We start from the raw sequence: 11,450 nt of genomic DNA, 5'->3' as shown, positions 1-11,450 counted from the left end.
AGACGACGATTGACGCGCAAGATAGGGCTGGAAATGTGCTCCATCTCGCTCTTCCAATACAGTGCTGCTCAATCCACTATGCCATACATCTCAAGATCGACTTTGTCAAACCGGCCTCGCACCACTAACATCAGGAACACCAAGTCCCTCCACAACCTTCGCACCCACAACTTCATACACCGGCAACTCCTCCAATCGACTCACAACATGATTTAGCGTCGGCAAACTCTTCCAGTCCAATCCATTGATCTCGAACTTCGCCTGACTCGCTGTCCACACCGCCGTCACTCTGGGCTTCGGCTCAGCCTCTGCAAAAGGGTCGAAGCACGCAAAATCCGCTTCTGACTTGACGCCCTTGTTCTCTTTGCCTACCGATGGCATATATCTGTGCACGATGATCCCATCGTCTGCTTCGCCGCCGATGCTGCCGGCGGTCTGCTGCGGATCCACAGATTCGAGGCCGGTGAGGTGAAAGTGGCCCCAGACGGCACCTTGCCAGGAAGTGCGGATGTGATAGGAACCCTCGCCTCGTTGAAAAATGTCGATGCCGGAGTACAACTTTGGCATCCCCAGTTCTTCCCGTCCAGATACGATAGGGTCTGCGAGGTTTTCGAATAGGATGGGCAGGTAGGTTCCACGCACTGTCTTGCCACTTGCACTGGTATATTCCACTCCATGGGTGTACAACCCCAAATGATTGTACCCGCTCCCACCCAACCACTCCATCCCGTTCAATGTTGTTTGCGAGAAGGATGCATACGCCATAGTGCCAGGAGATGTAAAGCGATATCCACTTCGATCAGGCGGGAAGAGATTCTGAAGAGCCGTTCGTGATGTCTTGAAGCGGATGCTGGCTGTCGTGAAAGTCGACTGCTCTCCTGAGCGAGGATGGCCGAGATGATTTTGACGAGGACCTGGCATTGGACCGAAGGCGATAGGCATACGCCAGTACTTGTTTGGCACCAAAGACCATTGATACTCACGAAACCTCTGCGAAGCATGGTCGAACTCGTCATGGCCGAAATTGTAGTTCGTGAACTTGATCACTGGCGATATCATCAGCCATCAGTCTGCTTTCGAGAAAGTTTTACTGACTGTCAAGATCCTTCTTCTTCATCAAGTCATCGCCACCAATTATCCTCGAGTACGTCTGAATCTTCGTCGCTCGCTCATGCCGAATCTCATCGTAGAGTCGCAATCTCTCCGCAACTTCTTCTCTCTTCGTCCCCAGTGGCAAGACTGTCGCCAATGCCGCGCCATCTTCAATGGCCGTTCCAGCACCTTGCCCTTGATGTGGTAGAAACGGATGTGCTGCATCTCCCAACAACGCCAGCCTATCCTTGTTCCACACTGGAATCTCGTCCATATCCAGCAAGCTCCACACTTTCAACGTGTCTGGATCGGCCTTGCGTAGGAGAGCTTCAACACCAGGTTCGAATGATGAGTAGACTTTCTGTATCGTCTCCATACTCGCTCCTTGATTCCAATCTGCGCTCGTGTTGGATTCCGTGGCTGGGTGTATGCAGACGAAGTTGAAGAGCTGATTGTTTGAGGTCGGGTACATGACAATACGTCGATCGGATTCGTACCAGATCTTAAGCTCGCCCTCTTCTCCCACGAGTGGTGAGGTCAAAGGGTCGTCTTCAATCTGGCTTCGTGCGATGAGGAAACGAAAGGCGCTTTTCCCACATCCAAACGGCTTGGTGTCAGGAGCAATGCGTGTACGTGTTACCGAGTGAACTCCGTCTGCGCCCACGACAACATCGCCCTCTACAATCTGGCCATTGTCGAGCATGAGCGTTCCTTGTGCTTCATCCACGGCTTTGATCTTGCTCCTGGTATGTAATTCGGCAGGCCTTCCTTTCCCTTCTGCAGATGTGGCCGCTTTCTTCAGCGCATCGTGAAGATGCACTCGGTGGGCCAAATGCCATGGATGCTGCCACAGCTTATTCGACTCTCGCACGTCCATGCTTCTGATCACTTTGCCTTGTCCATCGAGCTCGGTGAACTTGCAGCAGGGGTTAGAGCCAAAGTTTTCTGCGTATATGCCCAGTCTACGCAGGATGCCATTGCTGTTGGGGGCCAAATGGATTGCTGCACCCAACTCAGCGGCGAACTGTGATTGTTCGAATATCTTGACGACGTGACCTTGCTGTCGAAGTGCAATCGCTGCTGTCAATCCTCCAATCCCAGCACCTGCTACCAGAATCGTGAGTGGCCTATCTTTCTGCGCCGCATTGAAATGATCGTGATGTCCGTTCGTATAGCTTTCAGGTGCCCCGTTTGTACCATTTGTGTGTGATTCTGTATGCGAGTGCTTCATTGCGATGGAATTCCTGGTGTCCTTCCTTGATCCCAACACGCATACACGAGAAGCCTACTGTGCTGCAGATAAATGCTTGCACGCAGGTCCACTTCATATGAACTGCTTCTGTCGTCCACCCACCTGGCCCTCCGAACAGGAGTCATGACGCCTCCGGCATCCTACCCCTCTCGACGCATCTGTGCATCGTTCTGTGACCGTTTTCTTTACCTGGAAAAGCCTCGCTTGCGGTTACATCCTGAGGGCGAAGTCACTGCGCCAGCCGGGCCCACCCCCACAAGCTTCCGCAATTTCTTCAAGTGAGTAGTAAAAGAGTCGTGACAGTCCAGATTGGATCGTTCTCATCGGCATCTATTCTTTGGCGATGCCCTTGCGGTTGTTACAAGTTGCCGATATTCCGAATCATGCGAGGAAACTGGGCGCCATTGCGTCTAAAAGAGCCGCAGTCTCTTGGGTTCCCCCACCAGGATCCGGGGGGCAAAGCAAGCCTGGTACATTAAGCATCGAGAAGATCATAGACAGATACGTTGCTCTTGATGCAAAGCTTCACAGCAGGAGAGGTCTTGCGCAGGCTTCGATTCATGTCGTGAATGACCGAAGGCGGCTTGTTCTTTACTCGCGGGACACCATGGTCACTTGAAGGACCCAGTCATTTATCTCCCATCGATTTCGACGTCGTACACAGTTTGAGTCTGCTGGATAGTTGTGTATCCTTCTCGACGAAGCTTAGACCCAGATGGATGTTCCTAGGCAGGCTGAATGTCCAGGAGAGTTCATCGATATGGCACCCACTGTAGACGCATCTCTCCATGGCAGAGAAGGGGACGTTATGCGGGCGGCGCAGCGTAGTTATTCCACTGAAATGGTACTGGCCGTGATCTGAACTCTCACATCTCACCTTCTCAATGGTCCCTGCTATGAATGCCAGATCTCGGGAAGACTCCACGGCGTATCGCCTCCATGTGCGTCTCCATTCCGTTCGTATGCTCACAGCGTTGAGCAAGTCTGGAAGCAGTAGCGACAATGCGTATTGTCGATTCCACGAGGATAGTAAAGAGAATTGCAAGACCGAAGAGCCGGCGATATTTTGGGAAGCGGCTAAATTTAAAGTTCGGAACTCACATGCGGACCCATGTCCGGGGCCGCCAAGCCACGCCCTCGAGATGGAGTGAAGTGAATGAAACAGCTGTCTTACTCTCACTTTGCTTCGCCATTGACTGCGACATTTGATTAAAACCCTTGTCGGCCAGGGAGATCCCGTCCGACGTCACCTCCCGATTGCCCCACGAAATGCTTCGCCGTCGATGTCGATAGGAGGCAGCCTCCGTCCCCGAACCCGCCCAAACTCGCTGGACCGCAGTTCCAGCTCGATCATGTCCGCGCGATCCCGTCTGCTCACCAAAGATGAAGAACTCGGCAAGCGCGACGACGACTTCAAACCACGACGAGCCAACTCCACGTCAATCTTGCTTCCCTGGAGATGGCGCAAGAGACGCTTCCTGGTCGGCATCGCGGTCATCGCGTTCATATACCTCTTCTTCCAACACATTCCCGTCGATTTGAACCCTACACAAGTCGGACCTCCACAGTACCAAGAGCCTTACCGAGCGGCGACATATCATGAACCAGCAGGTGCACCCCCGCGCGATCCTCAAAGCGAGCAAGATGAGGGTTCGAAGCATTACTACAATGGGGTGGTCAGATTCTACAAGCTGGCGCAAACCTTGCACAAGGTGGGGAGGACCATGGGCAACATGCTGCAGAATCGGAATGTGCTGTTCGTGGCCTCGTCCACCAAAAGCGCCGCAAACCTGATACCCATGGCCTGCGAGATGGCAAAGATCGATCGAAACTACGCCCACTTTGCGCTGTTCGGAAGGAGTCCGCTATCGATGGAGGAGATCCTCGAAGTCAATGGCGTTGATACGTCTGAATGCAAAGTGTTCTGGCACGATGCGCGTGGGGATTATGCCGAGTTCAGCAGCGATGCGAGGACAGAGTCGGCAACAAGAGGGGCAATGAAACATATCAACGACTTTGTACACCCGCAAGTCATCATCATGGATGATAGCAAGCGAGAGGACAGCTTCTTCTCAAAGGCTATGAAGACGAAGGTGAAGGAGACGGGGACAGCATTGATTGAAGTTCCATTAGGTCGATATGAGGAATGGCTGTGGATGACCAGACTGGATGCTGGCAGTCTGAGCAACTGGCACAAACCCAACATCGATATTCTCATCCATGCCCCAGCAGGCAGCTCAGGGAGTCTCATTCGCCTACTCAAGAGCCTTTACAACGCCGAGTACAGAGGCTTGAAAGTTCCCAGACTGACGATCGCGCTCCCGACCAAGATCGAGCCTGCGTTACAAAACTATCTCGGCGGTTTCATGTGGCCACCGTGGAGGGACTTCTCCGAACAGAATGGCCTTACCGTTCGCCATCGAATACCATCCTCGAGGACATCATCTGAGCAGGCCTCCATTCGCTTCGTCGAATCATTCTACCCTCCCAATTCAAAAGACAACCACGTCTTGGTTCTCTCGCCTCAAGCAGAGATGAGTCCTCTGTACTTACAATACCTGCACTCCTCGATCCTTGAGTACTACTACCAATACTGGGGAGCCGGGAACGACCTGATGGGCATCTCACTGGACGTGCCGACTGCCTTCCTCGATGGCAAAGATGGCTTCAAACAGCCCACACTTGGCAACATGAGCTACAACAAGCATGCGCAGGATGCTGACCCGCAAATTCCATCTCCTTTCCTTTATCAAGCGATATCGTCAACAGCCAACCTAATCCAGGGCGAGAAGTGGGCTGCATTCCATGACTTTCTATCTAAACGAATACAAGCATCGCACAGCGGCAAGACTGGCAAGAAAGACCACAAGGTCGTGCCTGAGACGGAACCGGCTTGGGTGGAGTTCTTCATGGAGCTCGCAAGAGCCCGAGGTTGGACAATGCTGCATCCGCCAACAAGTCTTGTCACTATCCACAATGAGCTTGCTCAGATACCCGAGGAGTTCTCGCGTCCTCCAGCTTCAGACACCAAGGCGACTGAAGTATTCAAGCAATCTGACCATCCAGAAGAGGAACCATTCCTACTGTCAGCTGACCCGCCTGTGCCCGTCGAGCATATTGAAGCGGATCCATCTCGCAGTTTCATGCCTCTGCACCAGATGTTACCTTTCAATGGCGAGCTACAAGACTTGGCGTCACTCCCATGGTTGGATCACGAAGGATCTCTCACCTCACAGTACAACCTCGAGAAGCGCAAGAACGAATATGTGCGATGGCTTCGCGCAGCCGTAGGAGGGTGCCAAGGCGCGGATGCGAGCCGAAAACGTGTTGCAGAGACCCTCAAAGCTGACGACCTGTTCTGCTTGCCTGGAGTGGAGATGAAGTTTGAAGATGAAGGCGAGCCCGGAGGAGATGACTGGGCTGAGCATGTTGCCAAGGCGATTGCCGACAGTACGGCTTCTGATGGGAAAGATGAGTTTGCGATGACTATGCCAACCCATGAAGAGCCTGTTGGTGAGAAGAAGACGCCCGAGACGAACGAAGATACGGCAGGACCGAAGAAGGAGCCTGATGTGAGCTGAATGGGATCTCGTTGAGAAGAACGACAACATTTGCCGCGAGAAATACTACCAGGGCAAGTCAGGAGCTCGACTTGATGGAATCGGACTGCATACCGCCCAGCATCACACAGCCGCCTGCCTGAAGATAGAATGTAGACGACGACGTTCGTTTTCAGGTCATCTGGCAGGCGCTCGTGAGAGTCGTCACCAGACGCCGTGCTCGCCGCTAGGCAACACGCCTTTAGATATAGAGCATCCCAAGGAATAGAGGGACGGGGTTAGCATTCTGCTTTGTTAAGCGATCTATACCATCGACGTTTCTATCAGGATTCACTCGATTACATCGCATTCACGGCAGGGAACATGCCGGGATTAGTCTCGTCATGGCTGACTGTACAAAGTCAGCGCAAGAGCCTGCATTGAAAACAGGCGACGTCAATCTGGCGATGTCATTCATCGCATCACTTGTTTTATACTGAGTTGATTTATTGTCTATAAGTACCAGGAGTGGCCGCCGTAGGCGGACATGTACTTATAGTATAGTGGGGGTCGGATTTGCCAAGGCCAGTGCTGATTGGTCGCTGAAACGGAGTGGAGCACGCTAAAGCTACGCTAACCATCTTAGGAACTGCGCCCATCTCCTCTTCGACCACACACTCCTCCCCAGCGCCCGCCGACAGCGTGACCTTGTCAGCCAGCACGGAGTAATGCGGCCTGCGGGAGGATTACACTAACAAATACCAAAGTACATATGTCTACTTCCAACTAGGCACCTACAACACGCCACGGCCGCAGGGCCATGACCGTCGCGATCCAACAACACCTCTCAGCCTCGTATTCGCCGAGCCATTCATCTCACCACATGCGCTGGCTGGCTGATTCACGTCATGTGCAACCTTTCTCGCTCAGCCCCTACAAACCTCTTTCCGCTCGCTTGGATACCGCAGACCTGGTAAGATGGGCGGCGTTCCTATAGGACATCCTGCATCGTGCTGACTACCGCAAAGCATGGCCTTATACACGAGGTCTGTACCACCTCTCGCTACGACGTCGACCGCCTTGGCTGCATGCTTGACGATGATTGATGCTGGGACAGTATTGACGGGTAAGCTTCCAACAAGCAACGTGAGTATATGCCTCCTGCGCCCTCATCTTCGCCTCCCATAGGCAGGCGTATAAGAGTAAGACGATCGAACACCTCTCCTCCAAGCTCCCCTTCTCCAGATCTCCCTCCATCCGCATCATGAACACGCTTTTGACCACCCTCGCCCTCGCCGGCGCAGCTACCGCCCGCATCGTCGGCCTCGCAGCCCCCGCCACCATCGCCCCCAACTCCAACATCACCCTAACCCTCATCACCGAGAACTACATCCAATCCGTCAAAGACCTCTCCGCAGCCTTTGCTCTCTCCCCCCAAATCACCAACGGCTTCCTCGGCACACAATACCTCAACTCTTTCTACCTTGGACCTGACAAGTCTAACGTCCTCAACAACCTCACCTTCACAGTCACCACTCCATCCGACATCTCTTCCGTGAAATACATCACCGGCGCCGTCAACTCCCTCTACGGCGCATCCAACGGTCCAGTCACCCTCCAATTCGACGTCCCCACAACCCCAGGCACCGAGACCAGCGATGATTTGAATGCAGACGTCGGTGGCACCAACGGCAACTGCTTCGCCTCCAACCCAAGCGATCCCACTCCACCAGGCGACAACTCTACCACACCTCCCATCTCAAGCGGGCAGTGCGATACCTTCCCCACGCAGACCCAGACCTTGATTCAATCATCCTTGGTCCGCGCCGACGCCTGGATCGGCAGCATCGCCCAGAACAACAACCAGACGGGCCGCCAGAGTCAGGGTGAATTCAACGGTGCTTTGGGAGATGTCTTCCGTGCGATTGACGTCAACCGACGAGGTGAACAGGCATGCAACAACCCTCCTCCACCCGCTCAGCCACCACTCAGTCCCGGAGATGCTCAGGTGCGGGCGATTCAAATCTTGAGGGATGCCGAGAGTGGACTGCAAGTGTTGCAATCCGAGGTGATCCAGTGTGATGCCAGTGGGGCGTTTAATTTTGTATGCCAGGTTCTGCGGCTGGTGGATCAGCTGGATACATATTACTCGTGAGGTGGTGGTTCCGTGGATGCCATGGTGGCTTTGAATAATGATGCAACGAATTCGTGAAGAATTGTAGTCGAAAAGAACAACAGTCTCCTTCTGCACGATTCGTGTTTCACGGGCATTTTCCGTGAACGTAGACTCGGCTTGCGGTGGCTCTTGATGCGCGTGGATGCCTGCCAGTCAGCGGTATAGTCGACAGCATGACCCATTCGTTGGCGGTTGTTTGCTGCAACATCCCTCGTCGTATATGTAGTGCTCCACTGGCGTAGCGACAAACCCACAAAAACTCGGACAGCTCCAGAGAAGACACCACAATGTGCCGGACGATCATAACACTTCTCGACTGCGGTCATCGCGAGGTTGGTCCACTCTTCCGTTGCGACATGGCGGTCGCCTCCAGACCTCGAGGATATCCATACGACGACGGAAGGATTGTGGTCTGCCAGCCCAATGAGATCCACAATATCAACCAGAAAAGCTTTTGCGAGGAATGTGTCGGAGAGATGATCCAGCGACTTTTGACGGCGGCTTGCCAGACATGTCGACGCAATATCGTCACGCGCATGGGCGAAGCAGTTCTCGATACGCTACCACAGGGTCAAGAAGCTGCCAATCAGCAAGGCGCAAGTTCCGGACCTGACACTGCCGAACACCAAGGTGCGGATGCAGAGTCCGACACTGCAACATTGTGCCACTGGTGATGTCGGCCAGCCGGGTATATTCATCTTCCTGTCCCATCCATCCTTCTGCTGACTTCCTGACCATTACAGTTTCGTGCTCCCATTCATACGATCTCTTGTAAAGACATATCCAGTCGCCACAGGACTGAAGTTACCATTCATCGGTTGGGGGAAGGGTGCCTTGCGAAAGTTGCCCATGAAAACAGGATGCGTGACGGCGGGATTGAATATTGGTTGAATCGGCTGAGCGGGTACTCTGAAAGGTTCGGGTATTGTTTTAGAAGGCGGCATGGCTTCTATCTGGTTCCTAGGTACGGATGACTGCTCGGTATGAGGCTTGACTTGGAGATTTCGGGTCTGTTGCTGGTGAAGCGGGTTTGGACGATTGTTCGTGTGAATCTAAGCGAGTCAGTATCTGTACCTTCTGTGAGCTGTATGATATATCCTACTTGCGGCCTTTGAGACTGTAATTGAGAGAACATGATGAAGTGTGAGGTGTTGTTGATAAGGTCGCAAGACCTCGGTGTCATTCACTGCGGAGACCCCACACGAACGTCACAAACATTGGGTAGACGGGCCGGGCTGAACTCAATTGAGGTGAGTAACCTCGACTACACTTCCTGACTCGATTCGCTCTTTTCACAACACATATCCAAAGAAATGTGGAGGCGATGGGCGGCGCCACAGTGCCAGCGTCGACTGATCCATACCAGTCCAACATCGGGCCAGAGATTCCCCAAGGTCATTGATATCGAAGACGCCACTTGTTACAGACGACACCCGGCACCAGACGATACACCGGAATCGAATCCGCCCCTGTTTCTGAACTTGTCATTTCGATTGTACAAAGACAAAGTTCCATATGGGAGATTGGCTGGTCAAGAAGAGCATTGGGCGATTCTGTCTCCATCATCCTTAGCCCGGACGACTCTTCTTCAAATCCTAGGCGGACAGCACATATGCATCCCACCTACCGCCCGCTCATATCCGGCCCTTTCTGAAATCTCAAAGTCACCACAACATGCGATCCGATATGTGGGGTTTGATGCGGAAAGAGGGAGCAGCGTTGGAGGAAGTAATGTTCGTGGGGCGTATCTCAGCGCGAGATATGAGAGTCGGCGAGAGGAGACCGATTACTCTTTGATGGACTACCTTACCGGTCATACTGAATTGAATGCCTTGGAACATGTCCTCTCGCAGAGTGATAAGGCCATCCTCGATGAAGCCATTCAAAAGCTCGACCTCCAATCGCTTCTGACAATGCCAGTGGCAAATCTGAGCAACGGCCAAACACGAAGAGCTCGCATAGCCAAAGCTCTGATGGCACGCCCAGAAGTCCTCCTCCTCGACGGGCCCTACATGGGATTGGACCCAAACACTCTCTCCAAACTCGATACCGTGCTATACGACCTCGCAGAACGACAATCCCCTCGACTCGTCTTAAGCCTGCGACCTGAAGACGGCGTCCCCGACTGGATCACACATCTAGTCGTCACAGATGATACTTTGCAAGTGCTACAGCAAGGATCTAAACATAATCTGTTCGAGAAATCTACCAACTCAACCTCGAACCGAACATCCCATCAGATCCTCCGCGCCGCCTCCCAACCCCACAGCACTACCACGACCCTCAGCAAAGACGCCTTCCCACGCACCTCACCACCTTCACCACCCGGCGAACCCCTCGTCGAACTATCCGGGGTCAAAGTATCCTACGGCTCCAAAACCGTCCTAGGAGACTGGCAGCAACCAGAACAATCCACCCCAGGCCTCCACTGGACCCTCCACCGCGGCCAACGAGCCGGAATCTTCGGCCCCAACGGCAGCGGCAAAACGACCCTCCTCTCCCTCCTAACCTCCGACCACCCGCAAACCTATGCCCTCCCCATCAAACATTTCGGCCGCTCGCGCCTCCCAGACCCGTCCTCCAACGAGCCAGGCATCTCCCTCTTCGACATCCAACGCCGAATCGGCCACTCCTCCCCCGAAATCCATGCCTTCTTCCCCAAGAACCTCTCCATCCGCCGCGCCATCGAATCTGCCTGGTCCGACGCCCCTCTAGCAAAACCCCACCTCACCGCCGACGCCGACCGCCGCGTCGACGCCATCCTGCGATGGTTCGCCGCAGACCTCAACCCCAGCCACTCAGAAAACCTCATCCCAACCCTCGAAGCAACCTACCACAAACCAACCCACCAAACCAAATCCACCACCCGCCTCGAAGCCGCCCAAACCTACCACGACGACAACTTCCACTCGGATGCAGATCTGCTCTGGGCGGACAGCACCCCCTTCCGCACGTTACCCTTCTCCTCGCAACGCCTGGTCTTGTTCCTGCGAAGCATAGTCCACTCCCCAGACCTCGTAATCCTCGACGAAGCGTTCAGCGGCATGGACGAAGACGTGCGGGATAAAGCGTTGCTTTTCCTCTCGCATGGCGAGACGATCAAAGCCGTCGAGAGCGTGCTGCAGAGATTGGGCAAAGTCACGTTGATGGGACTGAATGAGAGGCAGGGCTTGGTGGTCATTAGTCATAGTAAAGACGATGTGCCCGGGTGTGTGAGGGAGTGGATTTGTTTACCCGAGCCTGGAGAGGGGAGGACGCCGCGGATGGGGAGGTTGAAGGGCCCGTTGGAGTTGATGAGGGAGGGGTGGGGGGAGATTTGGGGGAGCGGTGTATGATAGACCAGATTAGAGACGTCAGATGCACAGCAATGTGTGTGATATTCTGTTCCATC

At 53.9% G+C, this 11,450-nt stretch overlaps 5 protein-coding genes across 5 annotated transcripts; 4 read left to right on the top strand and 1 right to left on the bottom strand.

Moving 5' to 3' along the window:
• Positions 1 to 105: 105 nt before the first annotated feature.
• M409DRAFT_69143 (uncharacterized protein) lies at positions 106 to 2,469 on the bottom strand (the record flags this gene model as incomplete). The annotated part of the gene is made up of 3 exons (XM_033818151.1): positions 106 to 1,046; positions 1,096 to 2,219; positions 2,447 to 2,469. The coding sequence occupies 3 exons, from the start codon at positions 2,467 to 2,469 to the stop codon at positions 106 to 108; spliced, it is 2,088 nt and encodes a 695-aa protein (XP_033663473.1).
• A 1,674-nt stretch (positions 2,470 to 4,143) lies between these two features.
• Positions 4,144 to 6,478, top strand: M409DRAFT_69141 (uncharacterized protein; the record flags this gene model as incomplete). The annotated part of the gene is made up of 2 exons (XM_033818150.1): positions 4,144 to 5,579; positions 6,448 to 6,478. The coding sequence occupies 2 exons, from the start codon at positions 4,144 to 4,146 to the stop codon at positions 6,476 to 6,478; spliced, it is 1,467 nt and encodes a 488-aa protein (XP_033663472.1).
• Positions 6,479 to 7,147: 669 nt separating this feature from the next.
• M409DRAFT_27203 (uncharacterized protein) lies at positions 7,148 to 8,038 on the top strand (the record flags this gene model as incomplete). The annotated part of the gene is made up of 1 exon (XM_033808470.1): positions 7,148 to 8,038. One exon carries the CDS (start codon positions 7,148 to 7,150, stop codon positions 8,036 to 8,038), a length of 891 nt encoding a protein of 296 aa, XP_033663471.1.
• A 308-nt stretch (positions 8,039 to 8,346) lies between these two features.
• M409DRAFT_58318 (uncharacterized protein) lies at positions 8,347 to 8,733 on the top strand (the record flags this gene model as incomplete). The annotated part of the gene is made up of 1 exon (XM_033813877.1): positions 8,347 to 8,733. The coding sequence occupies one exon, from the start codon at positions 8,347 to 8,349 to the stop codon at positions 8,731 to 8,733; it is 387 nt and encodes a 128-aa protein (XP_033663470.1).
• Positions 8,734 to 9,372: 639 nt separating this feature from the next.
• On the top strand, positions 9,373 to 11,394 carry M409DRAFT_58317 (uncharacterized protein; the record flags this gene model as incomplete). The annotated part of the gene is made up of 1 exon (XM_033813876.1): positions 9,373 to 11,394. The coding sequence occupies one exon, from the start codon at positions 9,373 to 9,375 to the stop codon at positions 11,392 to 11,394; it is 2,022 nt and encodes a 673-aa protein (XP_033663469.1).
• Positions 11,395 to 11,450: the final 56 nt, after the last annotated feature.

The sequence above is a fragment of the Zasmidium cellare genome (genome assembly GCF_010093935.1).
Source record: "Zasmidium cellare ATCC 36951 unplaced genomic scaffold M409scaffold_35, whole genome shotgun sequence".
In the NCBI taxonomy this organism is placed as follows: domain Eukaryota; kingdom Fungi; phylum Ascomycota; class Dothideomycetes; order Mycosphaerellales; family Mycosphaerellaceae; genus Zasmidium; species Zasmidium cellare.
The sequence above is the reverse complement of the archived record's forward strand: the minus strand, read 5'-3'. Positions and strand labels throughout refer to the sequence as shown.